The sequence below is a fragment of the Centruroides vittatus genome, unplaced genomic scaffold, assembly GCF_030686945.1.
Source record: "Centruroides vittatus isolate TY-2023 unplaced genomic scaffold, ASM3068694v2 contig_630, whole genome shotgun sequence".
Classification (NCBI taxonomy): domain Eukaryota; kingdom Metazoa; phylum Arthropoda; class Arachnida; order Scorpiones; family Buthidae; genus Centruroides; species Centruroides vittatus.
In genome coordinates, this window is record NW_027122387.1 from 26,284 (window position 1) to 46,907 (window position 20,624).

The 20,624-nt window shown below is 34.1% G+C and overlaps 1 protein-coding gene across 3 annotated transcripts; it reads left to right on the forward strand.

The window, feature by feature from the left end:
- The first annotated feature begins 15,741 nt into the window (after positions 1–15,741).
- Gs2 (glutamine synthetase 2) lies at positions 15,742–20,541 on the forward strand. 3 transcript variants are annotated; one of them, XM_067275658.1, is made up of 7 exons: positions 15,742–15,888; positions 18,716–18,883; positions 18,960–19,121; positions 19,203–19,349; positions 19,421–19,548; positions 19,622–19,821; positions 19,911–20,541. In XM_067275658.1, the coding sequence occupies exons 2-7, from the start codon at positions 18,730–18,732 to the stop codon at positions 20,197–20,199; spliced, it is 1,080 nt and encodes a 359-aa protein (XP_067131759.1). In that variant the 5' UTR covers positions 15,742–15,888; positions 18,716–18,729; the 3' UTR covers positions 20,200–20,541. The 3 variants fall into 3 exon arrangements, with proteins under 3 accessions (XP_067131759.1, XP_067131757.1, XP_067131758.1); XM_067275656.1 differs by lacking the exon at positions 15,742–15,888 and adding an exon at positions 16,915–17,065; XM_067275657.1 differs by lacking the exon at positions 15,742–15,888 and adding an exon at positions 18,267–18,421.
- The last annotated feature ends 83 nt before the right edge of the window (positions 20,542–20,624 follow it).

The following is a 20,624-nucleotide window of genomic DNA, read 5'->3' on the forward strand; positions in this document are numbered from 1 at the left end:
GGATTAAGAAACGAATGTTTTGTAACATCTGGAAGCGGATTGCTTACTACTCTTCAACTTAGAAGTGACAATAGAGAAAAATAAAATCTGATGCAATCAAAAGTTACACCAGAAATATGTTATTTCTACTTGTTGTTTGTTCCTAAGTGTCTAGTCATAATGTTACGAACAAACAGCGTATTTCACAAGTGTTAAGTAACAAATAAATTAAAGCACGCATTCAAGATTATACGTAGTTTAGTGTTATAGATTAAATTTATATCATAAAATACTTTCGACCGTTTCCAGGATGGTGCAGTGGAGATGCACTTGAACCATTAATCAAGAGAATGAAATAGAATGAAATTTGAAAAGAGTAAACAGAAACGTAACTCGGGTTTCCCCTACGTTACGCTTCTATATGAAATCAAAGGTAATATGAGATGAAGAAATAAATCTCTCTTGTTTATGTTTCTATATGATCTTAAGGAAAACAAATATTTCTAATATAATTGCGAATACCAAAAGATTGAAGCAATCGTGACGTTAGAATTACGTTTTCCTTACTATGCACAGCGCCGTCTTTTCTTCTGGTGGCGATTTTCAAAATTAATTTTTTAATATGAACTATTTCTCGTTTTGTACGGCATATCTTCCAAATTTCCGCTTCAGGTATGGATATAGACAACTCTGAGTGTAAAAATCTTAATTTTATCCTGTGTATACTATTAGGATGTGGTATACACTACGTATGGACAATTGGCTATTTATGTATGCAGTGTGTACGGATAACTGACTACTTACACTACACTATGTATATTCTTTAATGGCATTTGTAAGTAGGTAATACGTACTGATTATTCGTACATACTATTTATAGTGGCAGGAATCCTTCTTTTCACAATAGAACATTAATTTCAAATATGGCGCCAATGAATAATTGTTCGATTCTTAATGTCTGGTGATGTAAACTAGTAACAACGAATTCATTAGAATGTAAAGTACGATTATCTGAAGAATTTTACAATCATTTCAATTATTCACGCATCCTATTTTGGTCCACAAATTGTGCCCCACAAAAATGACGTTTAGTTCCATTAGAAAACACTGTATTAGATAGGTAGGCAGTTTCTTATCACATGCTATAAAAAACATTTGGTAATTAAATGAGGTACTGTATTTAGATTATACGTATTGTTATAACATGTTCTCATGCAAGAAACATTGCGGAAAATTGCAAAAATTTAGCTCAAATATTAATCATTTGATAATGAAAATCGTCTGAAATCTTCAGTAATTAATGTTGTAAGAATAGTGCTTAAGATCTGTATACAGGTTTAATCTGTTGAGACCGGACAGATGTTAGAGATTAAGGTAATATGGTAATAACTGTACCTTTATAGCAACATCAATCATCGTAAGCAAGCTGTACCACAATATGGAGCACCGGTAATTCCACAGCTTCAGGGTTGCCAATTTGCGTAAAATTATACAATTTACAGATAATTTGAAATAACATTTCATATTTTTCTAACCCCGAAAAAACGGCCGGATGGCCGAGTGGTCAAGGTGGTAGCCTACCGCTCTGGGGGACCAGGGATCGTATCCGGACGGGTCTAAAAATGCCCAGTAATTTTTCAGGTGAGAGATGGGGCCAGACATATCCGAACTGTGGTCCGTCTGGATATGTTGGTCCCCGTCCCTCACCATACGGCGGGCCTGGCCGAACCCATAATGGCTCTCTTAGTGCCCATAGGGCGAAAAAACGTCGTTAATTTCGGATTTTTTTAGGAAACTTGATAACTTCTTTCGGTGTATATGAAAAGTCATAAATTGGCCACTTTTTACGTGAACTTTTCCCATACGAAAAGTAGCCAATGATGATAATAGTAGTTAAAAATAAAAATATAAAATGGCCATGATAACAATGTAGACCTTGGTAGATGTTACCGTATTTATTGTAATAAACAACGCGCTGTAATAACTTTTTTCAGTTTGAAACTGCACTATTTCTTAGAGGGCGCTTACTTTATTCTTTTTAACTCTCTTCTCCCCATGGACACTAATAAGACTTTTTTTAGCAAGCTCACTATGGCCAGACCAACAATGGGGTAGCGGGTGGTGAGGGACGAGGACATATCCGGACGGATCACTCCCGAAAACCTCCTGAGATATTTCGGCCCGTCTGGATTCGAACCCGGGTTCCCAGACTTAGGCTTCCACCTTACACAATCGACCGTCGGAGGAGGCTTACTAGTAGAGGGCGACTATTAATGGAATAAATTCGGTTGCATTTTCATTTTATTATTACTTTAACAACAATATTGACACTTTATTTTAACGTAAGGTAAGAGAAACTGCAATTTTTAGTGCACAAAGAGCCTATTAGTGCAATTTTTAGTGCACAATGAGCCTATTAGTGCAATTTTTAGTGCACAATGAGCCTATTAGTGCAATTTTAGTGCACAATGAGCCTATTAGTGCAATTTTAGTGCACAATGAGCCTATTAGTGCAATTTTTAGTGCACAATGAGCCTATTAGTGCAATTTTTAGTGCACAATGAGCCTATTAGTGCAATTTTAGTGCACAATGAGCCTATTAGTGCAATTTTTACTGTACAATTTACTGTTATAGAAGGGCTGTCTGCAACTTTTACCACAGTTTTACGTGCTACCTGGCAACTTAATGTAGAGGCGCCATTTTCTAAATCAACTTCATTGATTAACATTATAACACAGATAATAACGTAATTTAATTACTAAATACAATGACATCTGAAAAAAGGTTCTAACCTTGATATCTGTATTAATTAAATAAATGAAACAGCAAAATGACAAGTCAATAAAGTTTTACGAAATCATTTTTAACTTTTATATAAGAATTACAAATTATGTGTTTCTTTCTAATTAATTAACTTTATTTGTATTAAAAGATGTTACAAGAGAGTGTTGCAATTTGCCTCCGTCTATCTGGCCCCCCCCAAGATTTTTACATTCTTGGTCTCGGAGCACCTTGAAACGTCGAGAAATGCAAAAGAGTTTGTATGTATGGGTGTTAGGTGTGTATGTGGAGAAACACGATTTTGTTCACCCTCTCTGAAGCTTATTAACTCTTGTGCTTTTCGTCAAAAATCTCTATCTTGCTCCGGAACAGATGTGGTATGGTATGTACAGTACTTTGTAACGCCAATATTCATTTGTATATTTTTATTTATAGTGTGCCACGGAATTTACGGAGTGCCTAAATAAGGGAAAGTTGTGGAGCACTCCGTTACAGAATCAAAAGAAAAGATAAAAAATAGATATCATAGAATTTTGAATGGATACATCTATTATAAGATCGGTAAGCAGAACAAATTGTTGTAAGGAATAGATTTTAAAATAGATTAAATTTTCGGCAATCAGTTATGATGTATTAATACATAAACTTTACCAAGTAATTGCTGAGGATCAAAGGCTTTACTGTAGTCTTGACACAGTCTCGATGGGCTTATGACATGCTCTGTGAGACCGTTAAGGCTCGGAGAACGAGAGACACTTGACACTTTTGTCATCCTTCAATGCAACAGAGACAATGCTCGAGTCAAGATAGAGGCTCTCCACGTATCAAACACTGTCTACAGTCACTCTTTGATCTTAATCCGCAATGGGATTCCATTGGAGCCCCACTACAAAACTTCTACGTATCTTGCACAAAAGACGATTGTTACTTGCAGCGCCAAAAATCCCACAACGGCGAGTATTAGTATTAAAATTTTTACGGAATTATTTCCACACGTCCTGAAATGTCACCATACCAAATTTGGTTGCATTTACACTGCTAAATATCTCTTTAGACAGTATCAAAAAGGGGTTCTTTAATTACGATCGCCGGGTATAATGATTGGAATTTTTATATTAAAATACGTGTGTGACGAAAATAGATTTTTAAAATGTAACATTGTATACTGAAAGAATAGATAAGCGCAATCGCTATCATGGAGATAGGAAGAAGATATTGTATAAATAAAATTTAAAAAATTCATTTAAAAATTGAGTATTTAACACCTAAAAATAGGAGCCAATTTCCAGTTCATAACGTAAAGGCACTTTCTCTACTTTTCACAGCTGTATATTTAATTAAATTACAGGATAACATTTTAAATAACCCAATTAAAGGGTTCTAAAAGAGACTCGACACTTGCATAATTTCTTCAAACAAACAAAAAAAAAATTAATTAATTAAATTTAGGAAATGGTTTGTTAACAGTTTCTAAAGGGAAAAAGTTTGCCCTATTTATCGTTTAACTTGATGCTGTTTAGGAAACTCCTCATTACCTCTTTTTTCATTATTTTCAAACGGATCTTTATCTAAAGAATGCCGAATTGTCCTTTTTAAAACTGTAGCATGACATCTGGGTTGATTTTTTAACACGAATTTTAAAATAGAACGTTTAAAATATAACTTCAATTCTTGTAAATTATTAAATAGAAGACTGTCCTGTCCCCTTTACTGTTTTATCCTTATTTTCTCTAATATAATTATAGTTAAAATGCGTACACGTGTATAAATAAAACTTAAATGTACTTAACTTAAAAAGTTACGTAACAGAAAAGAAAATCTGTAAAAGTATGCACAAGGTCACGTGGACGAAACGTCAACAATTTACACTATAAATATCTTTGCGTGTGACGTATTTTAATGTCAGTGTCCGAGTTGTACTGTACATTTAATATCGTGTATTACATGTATTAAACACGATATTAACATTATTATTATTTTTTAAATATCACCAGAATTAAGAAACATTAAATAATTTACAGACAAGATGTACACGAACTTCATTAATAATTAATTGTTTTCAGCCTGTAAATTTGCCTTCTGTGTCGTATAGGTTTACTTGTATTTTAACACGGTAAAGTGTATTTTAAAGGGATAAAATTCGATATAAATGTTTCGTGTTCCAGACAATGCTGTATATATTGACTACAGCTTTCCTATAGGGCATCTTTCCCATTTCATGGTTCATTTGTAAGCAGAATATATACAATTAAAGCATAGTAATTTCTATATTTCCCGTCACTCGTTACTTTAAATTACTCAAACTTCGTTGCGCTTTAAACGTTACTTAGAATAAATCGTTTATTATCGATATAGCATCAATATTCAACTTTAAACCTTACCTTTCATCGATCAACAGCAAAATATAAGCCTATTTCATCGTAACAGCCACGTTAATTAAACGGTAAGATCCGATTGGCTAATTTAAATTTTGAAATTTTGAAATTGAAACGATTTTAATCGCGTTTCATTTAAAAAAAACGGTCAAAAGTAACGGAAAGAATTGTAAATTGTACTTTAATGTCATTAAAACGTTACCGAAACTTTCTTTTGTCTGTCAACTGGGGAGTAAGAATGGAATAAGGCCAAATTTATTTTGGGAACTTCTAACATTTTAGGTTGTCAACACGAACGAAATCGTCAAGATGGCGATCGAGAGACCTCATAACTTTACAATTTCCCATTCTAAATTCCCCTTTAAATAGATTACAATAACATTGATTAATCATACGATCCCAGTATCCTCATTCTGACATTATATTGCATCTTACAATCCGAGTTTATGCGACTTAATTGTTGATGTGACAAATCTAGTTACGTCACTATTCATCAACACTTATTGAAGAGGGATTTATATCCCCGTATCGATCACAGATTCTTTCAAAATACTTTAAAATACAAAAAAATATATATGTATTATTTAAAATAATATAGAATTTTTCTCGTGTTTTTTTGATGGAAACAAGCAAATGAACGAGTAAAATAACGTTTTAAAAACTATAAATTGCCTCATTTAAATAGGATATTATCCCAATTAAATTGTTTTCCTTTGTTATAGAGGTTATTATGTTATAACCTTAGCATGTTTTTTTGTTTATTTAACACAGTTTAATTATTATACATCATAAATACCCAATTAAAATAAAATATATAGGCCTATTGTCTATTAACAATGTACTGTATCTGCATCGATGTTATCGTACATCTAATGAATTTCTCTTGATGTTTATTAAAGAAAAGACACTTTAAATAATTATTTAATTATTATTTTTATGCAAATGATATTATATCTTCTCATTTAAATTAGTTATATAATATTATTTTCCTTGTTGTAAGTCAGTTACGCAATGATAATTACAAGCGAATGCATGTTGAGTCTACGAAAAATGATCAAGGTTACATTAAAATACGTTTATCCCTCCTAATTTTAATTAATTAATGTTATTTCCAGCGTAAAATAAATTCCAAATTTGAATGGAATAGCCGCGTAACCCCTTGTTTAATGCTACTTTAACGTAACGGAAAATTAGTACCAAAACTCGCCACTGTGGCACTTTTGGTGCTGCGAGCAACGAGATTAGAGGGGTTTATCATCGACGACACGTAAATTTGGGAGCCTCGAGTAGTGGATTAAGACCTTTTGGGCCACTGGGCATAGAAGATTGGGGCCCCTCTACTTAATTTCACGACTTCGTAGCACCCCGAGATCCATGGCTCCTATGAAATGAACATACTTTGCAACGCCAAAAGTGCCATCGTGGTGAATTTTGGTACTAATACTTGTATAGAAATATATGTCCTGAAATATCACTATACGAAATTTGGTTCCAAATATCGTTAAATAGGGGTACTTTAATTACGATCGTCTAGCAAACTCACTGAATTCCTTATTATTTCTCTTATAAAATTGTAATTAATCTGCTTAAATACAGATTATAAGATCGTTAATCCTAATGAAATGTCATTAATTTAATGAAATTAATCGCATTAAGTCGTTAATCGTAATTCCTGTTTCGTTTGTTTAAAATGTAATTAATCGAAAACTTTATCAAGTGAGTGAAGATTAGCTTAATATGTTCTATAATAAACGAATATAACTACAGACCGACCTCGATATTGCGCCTTCCTGTGTAGTCCACCCTCCTAAAGTGCCGATTTTGCATTAAAAAACGCCATCGTTATCACTAAATGAAATAATTCTTACTGTTTCAGATCGTTCAGTTTAACGCCACACTCGATTTAGCGCCAATTTCGGAGGCGCTAAATCGAAATATATGCGTTAAAGAGTATAAAATTTACTAGTTTATACCCGTAGATCGAGTTGGCGTGAGGATTTTATGCAAACGTGCTCGGTGACGAGTATAAAAAGTCATTTATATATTGCCTAAATAATAAAAATGACACAATATCTTTAATTTTTACACAACATTTCATTGTTATGAATAAATGTCACGGCTTTTTATGCATAAGACGTTCAAAATTATGATATTTAACTGATCTTATCGCAGTTGATCTTACAAAAATAAGCCATCCTCCGTGCACTATTGACTGTATCTATTACGAATTTAAACAGAAATAATTGCATTTTCTATTGATTTTTTTTTACATTTATTGCCAATAACTTCTTTTTTTTAAAGAAAAAGTCCTTGCTGAATAAATTTAATAAGTTTATATGAATTTTTATACGAAAATCTAGCAAATTACTCACATCGTTCAACAAAGACTTAAGTACAATCGCTAAAACATGGCGTCGTATCGCTTCGATTTCTCGCGATAACGACTCTAAATACAATTAAATAAACGTATAACGGATATTTACTTAATTACAATAACGTAAACAATATTAAATACGTGTACAACAGCCGAAATGTATTGCATCTTCTCTAATTTACTGTATGGTTAAGAAGAGCATCAGTGGATCTTGAAGAAAATCTCACTGATGCTCTTCAAGATCAGTGGATCTTGAAGAGAAGTGGGTCATAAGGAAACTGACAACTTTCTGTGGTTCCTATTTAGGTGTTAGACACGTGAAGAAAACACGGAAGATTGCCCACGCGAACACAAGACCACTGTTTTATCCACACGGCCATCAGTGATCGTAAAAAGAAGTGAATTTTAAGCAAAATCACACGCAAGAGTACACGCTTTACATTAAAATCAAACGTATAAAAGTATAATCTTTTAATATTTAAATAAATTATTTCTAAAAATGTTATCAGTTTAATCAGGTTGATAAAAAAAAAAGAAATTATGTCAAGGTTATAAATGCAGTCCAGTTGCTTAATGATGACATAGTAACTATCTGAAATATCTGCTTATTATTTAAAAAAAATCAAATTTATCAATTATTAGCTAAGAAATTATATTGTGGTACATAAGAGGCCAAGGTTTATGCGGCTTATATTTCCATATAAGCCTCATAAAAGTCGCTAAAATGTGGCGCGGAAGGGAATTAAAGAATGCAAATCCCATCGAAACATTGCTGCTCTATTGCACCACAATTGATATACCGCAATTTATACGCAATAACTATTTAAATAAATCCATTATTTATATTATTTTCCTGGAAAATTTCTTGGTAGTGAAACTTAACGAGGAAAAACAGCTGGGTGACTAACTTAATTAAAAAATTAACGCGTTAATTATAATTAAGGAATATAAATTAAGTTTTTATGCGCATCCGTCGGTTGTTTATGTCTTATTTTCTATGGTAAACAATGTTTCATAACCGAATGAAAGTACCTGAAACGATACTTTCGTTTTTCTACAAGGATATAAAACCTCGTTAAAACGTATAAAAACCCGTTTATTGTGAAATTCACTTATAAAATGTTCTTGGAAACTTCAAAAAAACACCTTTGAAGTAAACAAGTTTTCGTATTTGCATTATTTTTGATATTAAAATCCCCCTTTTCTCTATAAATTCTTCATAAAATCCATTGATAAGTCCGGTTTTGGTTAATGTTACCTATGGTGCCAAAATGGCGGCTCGTCTCTGATTCAAGGAAACAGAAGAAAACAGTGGGGAACAACACGTTCTAACCTAACCTATTCTAATAAATTACCATAATTATTACCAACCAAATTATTAGAATAGGTTAAGTTAGGTTAGGTTAGGTTAGGTTAGAACGTGTATCCCAACTGTTTTCTTTCTTCTGTTTCCTTGAATCAGAGACGAGCCGCCATTTTGGCACCATAGGTAACATTAACCCCGGTTTTTAACATAAAATTCACGCAAATTTTTGAAATTTTGCGTAAATGCTGTAAACTATTCTATTATATATAGAAATATGCATAGAATCAGCATGGAAAATCCCATACATTCAAATGGAACTGTGTATGAAACACTACTGTATTTGTAACTACGCATAGAACTATGCACGAACTGTTTAAAATATGTAAAAATAGGATTAAATATAATAATATTTTAACACTAATCTATTTATATAATAAACAATAAAGAAATTTATATAATTATTTAAAGGAAGAGAAACAGGTTATCGAACTTGTCTTGTTAATAGGAAAAATTAGTATTTGAATAAAAAGAAAACGAAACAATAGAAAACAAGTTTTTACTTAAGACTTTTCTAGGAAATGTTTCCTAAATTGCTTCGGGTTAGAAAGAATATTAAATGGCACGATAACACGATAAGAAATCCTTGATGATACCACTTCATGTTTCCATACATGCACACATAATAACACTGCAACGGCATTTCACCTCACGAATCACTCATACTTTACGCGCTATTAATTAATTCAACAGCGAAAAAGATCTCATTAAAATCAAATATCGATTGTTTAATTAACTTTTCTACATATGCCAAAGTTTATATTTAGAAATCCTCGCCATTTTGACACGTTTGTCACGAGTTAAAAGAATGATTGACAGGTAAACTTTTAAGTAAATTTTCAACGAATTATGTCACTTATGCCCTACTAAACTATAAAAGGATATCAATACTAAAATATAGACATAAAAAATTACAAAAAAATCGCCGGGTATGGGCGATTTTTTCTGTGTTTCGCTCGTAGATACGTCAATCGATCAATTAACTCTTCTTTTTCTCACAGTTAAATTCTTTCGAACTTTTGCCAAAATTACCACAAAGGACCATTAATCGAAAGCTTTAAAATCCGCAGATAAGAGAATAAGTTTGTTTTTGTTTCTTACACCAGTGACGTTTATTTTTAACCACATCCTCTCAAGTACAAGGACGATCTCGCCCCATAGGTAAGTGATTAACAGTCGCTCTTTGCTTGTTTACAACTTATTTTCGTGAAGAAAAGGCAGCTTTACCAGGAAAACTCGAGCATATTAAATCGTTTATTATTAAAAATCAAACACAGTTAACGAAAGTTTAATTGTATAAACTTAAAGATTGACTAACGTGGTTATCGTCAGGAAATGTACACGTTGTTCCTTTACGTAACAATTATACAGTTACTACAAAATAATAGTGGCCTGCAACGAGTGTAAACAACGTAATAAAAACGAATTTTTTAAAAAACCGTTGGATTTTTACTTTATTAACTTCGATCTTTTTAAATTCTTTCTGGCTTGTCATTGTAGTACAATTGCCAAGTGTTTTCTTTGCAGCTTGAATATTTATCCCGAATTAATGAATCATGAATTATAGGAAAGTCATGCTACATGTACAAATTATATTTGTACATGTAGCATGTCTTTCCTATCATCTGCAAATATTTAAAAATTTTTTATAACTTTAGCTGAAGTTAATACAATATAATCAGAAGTCAATACAGTACTACTATAGTATAGTCTTTATCAAATAATTTATAATCCAAGAGGCCCTTGTGCCAATAAACAAAAGAAAATCAATATTTTCTTACGTCCGTAGTGTTTTAAACGAAAAATCGATCCGTTATACATATTTTTGACTTATTTAAAGCAAATAAAAGGCCTCAAATAAAGTGTGTACCCTTACTGCTCATAGTATAATCGAATGTATTGTGTCGAATGTATTGTGAAAATAATGAAGTGGAGCCGCATTGTTCACAGTATAGTCGGTTAATGTTACCCTAGGTATACAAAATGGCGGCTCGTCTCCGATTCCAGCAATCAGAAGACAGGGAACAGTGGGGACTCACGTTCTAACCGTTAGAACGTGCGTCCCCACTGTTCCCTGTCTTCTGATTGCTGGAATCGGAGACGAGCCGCCATTTTGTATACCTAGGGTAACATTAACCGTATAGTCTACTACAGAACAAGACGTACCATAAAAGTGGATTTTTTATGGTTTTAATGGTATATATATATATATATATACTGTATTTCATACATATGTAGTGTTTACACATAGATCCATAATTCTATACATAACTCTACATATAGTTCCATAAGTTTTGTACCATAAAAATTAATATTATAAACTATGAATGGAACTATTGTTAGAACCTTCATGGACCTATTCGTGGAACTACACGTGAAATACATGCATAATTACTCGTGAAACTGTTAGTAAAAAAGATTCATTTTTATGTTTACACAGACGTTCGACCGGGCATTTTAGAGTTCGAGGAAAGGTCACATTGCCAAATTCAAAGTTTTTACCATTTTTTTCGGGGGGTTTTCACATTGTAATAAGACTTTGGAACGAGTTCGTGACAGTTGCCGCCATTAAATCACTAGTTTCGTTACGTGTGAACGACCCGAATTGATCTCGTGACTTCGTGCATTTCTTTCGAAGAGACAAAAGGCGTATTTAGTATTATAATTAGTCATCCAGATAGCAACTTATTATTATTATTATTATTAATGCGTAAAGAATTTATATCTTTTAAAATAATTTCATTAAATTTCTTATTAACGTTATCAAACGTGACTTTGGTAATTACTCTTATGTTTCAATCCGTACGCGTAATAGACTTGTAATAGTGAATGGCAAGAATGGCGGGGGGATAATGGGATAACAAGCTAACTGCTTTCTCGAGATTAAGGAAGGACAGACCGACGGACCGACAGTAGGAATTTATAGGACTTTATAAACTTGAAAATTGCAACCCGATATTAATTAATGATACAATTTCTTTTTGTTGTTGTTTTGACGTTTATGTTAATAAAATATAAAAGCCGAGGGCCTGATTTATACGTAAACAGCTACGTTTTTAACTTAACGAAAATGAAAGGCCTTCTTCACGTTATAATTGACGTTACGAAGGCCTCTTACTGACTGATGAAGGATGAAAGGGTCTTACTGTCTTTCTGGTAAAGAATGGAGGGCCTCTTACTGTCTGGTGAAGGATGAAGGCCTCTTCTATGTTAATAGAAGGCCTACGAGCCTAAATCCGGCTCTCTTACTACACACTTCCGGTTAGAATAAATGGTTAAAAACATTTTAAAAATTTCTAAAAATAACTTAAAATTTTGGCTCGATTTTATCAGATATAACCATATGCACTTTACAAGTTAATAAATAGATAAATAAACTTTATTTTAAGTAGAATTTTATAAATAATTAGCTAGGCCTTATACAGTTTATTTTTACACATAATCGGGTGATCAAAACGATAAGCGGAATAACGAAAATCAATCCGATTCTAGTAACAGATTTCTTTTTTTAAAATGGCGAACAAGGTCACCTTAGCCATTAAAACTTTCCACGCTCTCATTACCAGTGCCACAATATTAAAAAAAACAACAACGAACAATTGTATACAGATATTATATTAGCATAAATACACATCAAAAAATGACTTCATACTGTATAAATATTATGATTAATATCTCATTAATTGTTGTAAGAAGTGACTGGTGTATACAGTTGCATGTTTTGTTCTAAGTCACTAGTATTAAATACAGTACAACAATAGAGGTGTATAGTGGATTTATTAGTCTAAAAACAGGAAAATTTCCGTCTAAACTATGTAAATTTTGTCGAAAATATAAACATATTCTGTACAGAATATAATCATCCCGTGTGAATCTTTGAAAGTCATCGTGTACATGCCTAGCATCGTTTACAATGGAGACTCACGGTGACTTTACGATCATCTTTTATTAAATTAAACGTTAATAAGACTGAAATAAACTCACTAAAAATCATATAATTTAATGCATTTTTATATTGTTTAACGTTTAATCAGCGGTTTATTATCTTCTAATCGATACACCAACGATTACCAACGAGTGGTATTTGCCATTGTTATGAAATTGTTCCACGATTGAGCATAAAAGAAATCGATTTTTGTACATCATTCGATGAGTTTTCATCTTAAATTTACTTATAACATTGGATAATTATTACTCAATCGTTGATTATCGGGTATTTTTTAAAGATTATCTCACAGATTCTCATGATTTTTCCGTATCAAATAGGGTTATATTTACGTAAAGTGAGTAAAAATCTTGATAAAGAAGTTTACATTTTGTCTAGAAAATACGTTGCCTAACCCCATAAAACTTCGATAACGTAAGATTAAAATAATAAGACAATTAATATAATAAAAATGAAAATTAAACTTCGATAATACCGCATAGATTTATGGTGTATCACGTGCGATCCGCCATTATAAAATATACCCGATAGCGTGTGACGTTTATCAAAATATACGAGGAATCATAAACATTTATATTATTATATAAACCCCAATTAAAAGTGATTATCATAATTATAGAACCGTAACTTAAAGAATTGTGACGTTGCATCTTCTACGTTGTATTGTATAGTAACATATGTGTTTTCCTCTTGTTTATCTCTTCAAAATAGAAGAAAAAAAAGGCAACCCGCAGTTACCGTTTCCAAACTAAACTGTAGTTTAACCCTGCAGCTTGGCTAATTGCCATTAAGTGTTAGGCGATTTCCAAAATTTTACCTGAGAACCCCGTATTGTAATCGCTCAGAACGTCTATTTTATTGTTGTGTTTTTGCTTTGAAAATAGCAAAACTAATCATTTAACAATTAGAAATAGTTTATACGAGATACATTTTCATACAAACTAGTGTTATAGTTTAGTGTTTAAAGCCCTGAAGACCGTGACTTGCGGGTACTCCGAGAGTGAGCAGCAAGCTCGAGGGCCCAAAAATATAGCCAGTTTTTTTTTTAAATAAATAATAAAGGGGGGCCTACAGGATGTTAAATCGGAGTATTTATACATCGGAGCCCTTCATTTTATAAGGAATAAAGCATCATATAATTGTTATTTAATGCGTTTACACTTCATCGCAGACTTATGACCCACTTCCGGTTTGCTTATACAATCGATTATCGATAATCAAACACCTCGATAATCTCGTGTTAAACGTAGAAGTAAGCAAAAATCTCCGCCCAATTTACATAGAAAAATACGTACCGAACAGTCGTCACGTGATTCGCACGTAGGATGAAACCCCCCCGAACACTACTAGTCGATGGTTCAGCCCCGCCAACAACACTGGCCACGTGGAGTTTGAATGGGGGAGCCAATTTCTCGGGAAAGTCGTCCACCCCCCTCTTGGCATGCAGTCCATGAGTTGCGCTGCCTCATCACATAAAACAATAATACAATACGCTACACAGGTAACATAATTAAATATATAAATTAAATACAAACATTTCAATGTACAGTACTTAAAGACGTTTTTCCGGAATAAAATTCCACATTATTATTATTTTATAACAATATAAACTACGTGTAATTATGACCGTATCCGTCCTTGCTTTGTGAATGCACGTCTAATACACCAGGAAGTGTAATTATTTTATACACCGGTACATCCCTGGATATCCTTATTGACAATGGTAATGATGCCTTCTATCGATGCGAGATTCGAAACAAGGACATGGAAAGCGGGGGGAAGAGAGGATAACCCGCACGAGCTACTTCGACATTATCCTTTCGATCACGTGATCGCCATTGCCTGTAGGATATCGTATCGGCAGTTTTCGAGTGGGTAAACAAACATCCGTACGCTTTTAATCGCAATCACAAGATCGACACAGTTCAAAGGTGGTTTTGGGGACTCTACATACTTTTTAAACGTTCTGTAATACATTCTGTGTTATGTGTTTATCAATACAGTTGCCGATATGTTATCCGGGATGATGTGTATTGACGTCATACTTTTTTAAAAAATTTGGAATGTTTAGATACGTGGAAAGTTTAGAAATTTTAGACACTTCGTGAACTGTGTTTTTCCTATTGTTTAGCACCTTTAAGGCCGAATTTCGCACATATGTTGAGCAAGCTGCAGCTTAAAGCCTTGCGTTACGTGTCTACAGTTTAGGGCCTCACATTTTACGTGTATTATTATCTGGTGGAGGGAAGGGCCTTTAAAATAGCTTAGGGCCTTACCGTATTATTTGGTAGAGAAAAGGACCTTGTATACCTTCCAGCTTAGGGCCACAACAAACCTAATTCTAGTGTTAAAGCGCCATACAGCGCTTACACTAACGATAAAAAAGTAATCAATAAAGGGGACGATGATAAACGTCCATTTTGTATTGATAAACTTTTGTAAAATTCGAATTAATTTTAATAATTATTTTTCCATTTCGTAGAAGTTAAACAATGCAAACTATTGTTGAAACACCTGCTTTCATACCTCCCTTGCAGTACACGTGTACTGCAACGCAGCAAAAAAAATCGTAAAATTTGAAAAATCTGACGTCAAATTCAAAATAAAACACGAACGGAAACAGATTAACACACAAACAATTTTGATGACGCAATAATTAAAATAACACGGTTAATTATTGCGTCATAGGATATTTAACTGTTATATCATTATCCCTTTTAAAAATTAGAATGGGGTGAATTTAGAATCGGTCAAAATACCCCGTATTATTAAGTTTATTAAAAAAAATAATAAGGATTATAAAATAAGAGGCCCAACGAATATACAATGCAATTACATGCAATCAAACTGCGCGAGAAAGGATTAAGAAAAATATATATATGTGTGTATATTTTTCTATGTAGATAGAAATTACATGTTTTCACCAGACAGATAGTATAATTCCAAGGACGTATAAGTGTGACGTAAACTATCATTCGGCCACGTGACGACAAATAAGCTATAAAGACAGGATAAAAGATTGCATTCACTCCCAGTCTGTGTATGTTTTGGTGAGAATTCATAATTCAGGTAGGTCGAATACATTCGCAAATTACACTTTTATATCGTCTTAAGTTATACTAGGCCCTCCATTTGAATAATTTTTACGAAAATAATGAAAAATAATAATAAAAAAAACATATATTATATATATATATAGGTTAAGGTCTCGTCCTCTTTTATTCTGTTTTATGTAAAATCCGAGCGTTAGTTTATAAATTCCACCCTTGAGTAGAGGTTGGCCGTGTAAATAAAATGATAAAATCGCATATTTTAAAGTTAAAATCGCGTTAAAAAAACTGAAGACGCTAGATTTTAAACGTAAAAATGATTTTTAAGTGTCTTAAAAACGGTGCTATTGTTTTCGCGTGACGTTTTTTAAACTGACGAATCACGTTGTTGTTAGTTTAATACGTAACTCGTCTATCGAAACGATTGGTTGATTTTAAATTTTAAAAAATAAGTCTTATATTCTTCGCCGGAGAAGGATTTTAAGTATGGTTATGGGAGGGAGATCAATCACTGTTTATCATCATCAATCTCGAGTTAGCTAATATAAACCGGAAGCAACAGATAGTGTCAATACGACATCGGACGGTTGCGCTATTTCCGCTGACGTCGAATTGACGTAAGCAGAGGGAGGGGGGGTTCTTTTCGTAGAAATTAATTATCCGGCCTTACCGATTTAGTCAATCGGGAATTTATCCAGAAAAGTTTACCCAATAGTTTTTCGGATACGAAATTAAAAAAAGAATATATTTACTCGAAAATTTTGGCAAACGATTGGCTCGAATACCAGAATTCAAAATTAACTTAATCCTGTAGAAACAGGAGGAAGGGGGGAGAGAGGATACGATATTTATACAAACGGGCATTTACGGCGGACACGGCCTTATACCACAGCACGAAATCTAACCTTTTGTTTACCGAAATCACCTCTTGCAGTTTAAGTATAATTGCATTGGTTTATCTAAAAATAAACCTTATGGCCCGTAACCAAAATTTCGACCGGGAAACCAAGATGTAGAGCCAGGGTTTGTTGCCGTACACAAACTCTCATCTTTAGTAGTCATGAATGGTAGAGTAGCGTCGTCCCTGTTCAACATTTTCTGCATCGAGGTACGAGTAAAAACACCCGCAATCAAGTCAAAACTTGCTAAATGCGGACAAGCCTCGCGCCTCTTCCATTTCAGCGGAAACGTATTCGGTAAGTGGAAACGTTCGGTTGTGTGACGTCACCTCTCGACGTCACACAAACGATGACGTTCGGAATTTTAGTATTTCGAGTAAAATTTAAAATATATTTTATTTGTTTGTTTGTTTGTTACACTCGCCAGTTACTAATTCTTACGTGTTGCCAGTCGGTGTAAGCCCATATATATATATATATGTATGTTTTTTTATTTATGTCTATTAACGTTACGTTAATGATAACTGGTAGAGTGTTTAATGAACGCTACCAGCTGTCAAAACTTAAAACATAATTTAGTAAATTGAACGTCCTTGGGTGTCGTCACAGAACGTGCATTTCTTATCGAAAGAAACAGCGAGTGTTTTTTTCCCTTTCTTCCCCGATACCGATATCGATCGAACGAAAATCGGTTCTGTGCTTTATGGATGACGTTAATACGTTAAAGGATTGCGTCATCGGTTAAGGCACCTTTTTTTTTCCTTCCCTCTCTTTCCCTTCTCTCTAAAATCAATGGCGATCGTGGTGTAAACATGTTTTTGACAGTACAGATTTCTCTATAAACGTGACGTTAATACTTAAAAATATCGATTTCGGAGTGGTAATTAAGCTCCATTTTCCCGAATTTTTGTGTACTCGAAAATAATTAAATAAATCGGGAAATTCGGCCATTTTGATGTAGTCGCGTCTGACGTAAGACGGTTTCTAGATTCTCATTCCTGCAATAGTATCTGGGACGAACTTCGTTTACTCATCTTCAACCTTAACAATGACCTGGCAGAAGAACGACACGAAGACAGAATATAGATCCATAAAACGCTATTAAAGTACGTTTATGGCAGCGAATCGATCGATCGTAAGAGGGCGTTAAACGTCGCTTAAAAAAAAAAACTAGATTTCTTTTTTTTCTAGAATATCTTCTAGAAAATCTATCGTTTTTTTAAATTTTAAAATCGTTACTATTTATCACCCTCTTATTTATTACACAAAAAAATATTAAAGAATCCCGATCGATCGTCTCTATCACCAAACGAAAAAAATAAATAAATAAAAAAATAAAGTTGGCAACTCGACATTACTTTCGATATCAAAATTGCACGTATTGGCATGGAAACAGGAGCGAAGCATGTTAAATGCCAATCGACCAATAGCGTAACGAAAGTGGAGGATGACGTGGACGACGGACCAATGAGAAGCGAGTGATCACGTGGACGAAGTAGATAATAAAAAGGATATCCGCGAACAAGGGACAATCTCTGCGCGCTTGTCAAGGGAAAGGATCTATATGAACAAAAGGGTTTACGACGTTCGTTCTCTATCACAGCTAACTGTGTCTAAAAGTAAATTATTTAAAGCCATCGAACCGGGAATCAGGTGAGTTTGCATCGTTTTATTCAATGGAGAAATTAACACGTTTTTTTGAATTTTGAATTTGAAATTAACATTTTTTTTTTCGTTCACGTGTGGAAGAGGGTTCTTGGCATCTTGCCTGTTGCTATACTCTTGACTATTTACATGTTAATTGATTCATGTCCCAATTTCTCTTCTCATAAATATATTCCTGGATTGCTCGTTTCCATTTTTAGAACCTGAGATGATCGATTTTTCTCAGATTTGTTTATTTGAATTCATCTCTCTCTTCTCTCAGAATGTCTTTGTTTATTGCAGGTAACAACAACTACATGATGGCAGTCGATAGAAAAGCCCTTCAGAAATATCTCGATTTACCTCAGCCCGAGGATAAAGTCCAGTGCATGTACGTGTGGATTGATGGCACCGGAGAGAACCTGAGAGCCAAGACGAAGACCGTCAACTTCGTACCGAAAGATCCTAAAGGTAACGTACGGACGACCGGATGCGCCGGCGAGTTCGGTCGTCCGTTCGGGTGGCTAATTATCGTCACGTTCCGCAGAATTACCGATCTGGAATTACGACGGTTCCAGCTGTTACCAGGCGGAAGGTTCCAACGCCGACGTGTACCTGCATCCCGTGGCGCTGTACAACGATCCTTTCCGCAGGGGAAACAACAAATTGGTGTTGTGCGAGACATATAAGTATAACCGTAAACCTACAGGTATTCGTTTTTCCCGCCTCCTCCGTTCGGGTTTAAATTTCATATAATTAATGCCTTTCGTCGTCTTCCTTTTTTTTCTAGATTCCAACCATAGAAAAACGTGTCTCGAAGCAATGAACCAAGTTAAAGATCAGCATCCGTGGTTTGGTATGGAGCAAGAATACACTCTGCTCGATTCCGATAACTATCCTCTCGGTTGGCCCAAGAACGGTTATCCCGGACCTCAAGGTAAACGTTTCCGTCAAAAATAAGTGACCGATCGTACGTACATTTTCTAAAATGGCTCGTAATGCTTACAGGACCATACTATTGTGGTGTCGGAACTAACAAGGTTTATGGAAGAGAAGTTGTAGAAGCTCATTATCGAGCATGTCTCTATGCTGGTATTAACATAGCCGGAACAAATGCAGAAGTTATGCCCGCTCAGGTATAAATTTAATATATAACTTGCTCGGGTGTTTATTGTCGAGGTACGTAATAATAGTTTCTGGATTTTTCAGTGGGAATTTCAAGTTGGACCTTGCGAAGGTATAAGTATTGGCGATGATTTATGGATGGCCAGGTTTCTCCTTCACAGAGTTGCGGAAGAATTCAACGTCGTCGTCTCTCTCGATCCCAAACCCATTCCCGGCGACTGGAACGGTGCAGGTAATCACACCAATTTCAGCACTCAAGCTATGAGAGAAGAAAATGGAATAAAGTAAGCTTATGTGTACAGGTTTTTAAAAAGAATTTCAATAAAAAATATAATGTCAACTTACAAGATAACTTCTTGTTTTCTACTTAAAGAGCAATTGAAGATGCAATTGAAAAACTCAGAATAAACCACAAACGCCACATCATGGCCTACGATCCAAAACAAGGAAAAGACAACGAACGTCGTCTCACGGGCAAACACGAAACGTCGAGCATTCACGATTTCTCCGCGGGAATTGCCAACAGAGGAGCGAGCATACGCATCCCGCGACAGGTGGCAGACGAAAAAATGGGCTACCTAGAAGACAGGAGGCCCTCGTCCAACTGTGATCCGTACGTCGTCTCCGAAGCACTCGTCAGAACCGTCTGTCTGGGAGAATAAACCGCACCAGATTCCGAAAAACACCCGTATTCAGATCCAGTCTAAACATAGAAAAAAAACTTAGTTGCTTTTTAATATTTATGTAAATACTGCTGCATTCTTTTATTCTCTTCCTTCAGTTTAGCAATTCCCATACTAGTTGTCCATTTTTTACAAAACACGTTTCTAAAGTTTCTATGTTATTTTATAAATGTACTGTATTTAAACACTGGCCATTTTTATTTGGCCTCGTTTTTATGTATATATAGTATACAACTGTAATCAGACTGTCAAGATGTCAAGAGTTTGTTGTGCAAAAGAGGAAATAAAGTATTAAACTCTTAAAGTATAAATATACAAATACATATAGAAAATGTTAAATGTGGTAAATTTCTAAGCACGTTTCTACACTTGCCGTAAAATTGTCCGAGCAGAGAAAGCGAGAG

Bases quoted from the DNA above. Each gene is read 5' to 3' on its own strand.
- Gs2 (XM_067275656.1), top strand. From the start codon at position 16,930: ATGAATGGTAGAGTAGCGTCGTCCCTGTTCAACATTTTCTGCATCGAG. The intron at 17,066-18,715 runs GTAAGTGGAAAC...TGTTTATTGCAG, and splicing joins TTTCAGCGGAAACGTATTCG to GTAACAACAACTACATGATG. The intron at 19,122-19,202 runs GTATTCGTTTTT...TTTTTTTTCTAG, and splicing joins GTATAACCGTAAACCTACAG to ATTCCAACCATAGAAAAACG.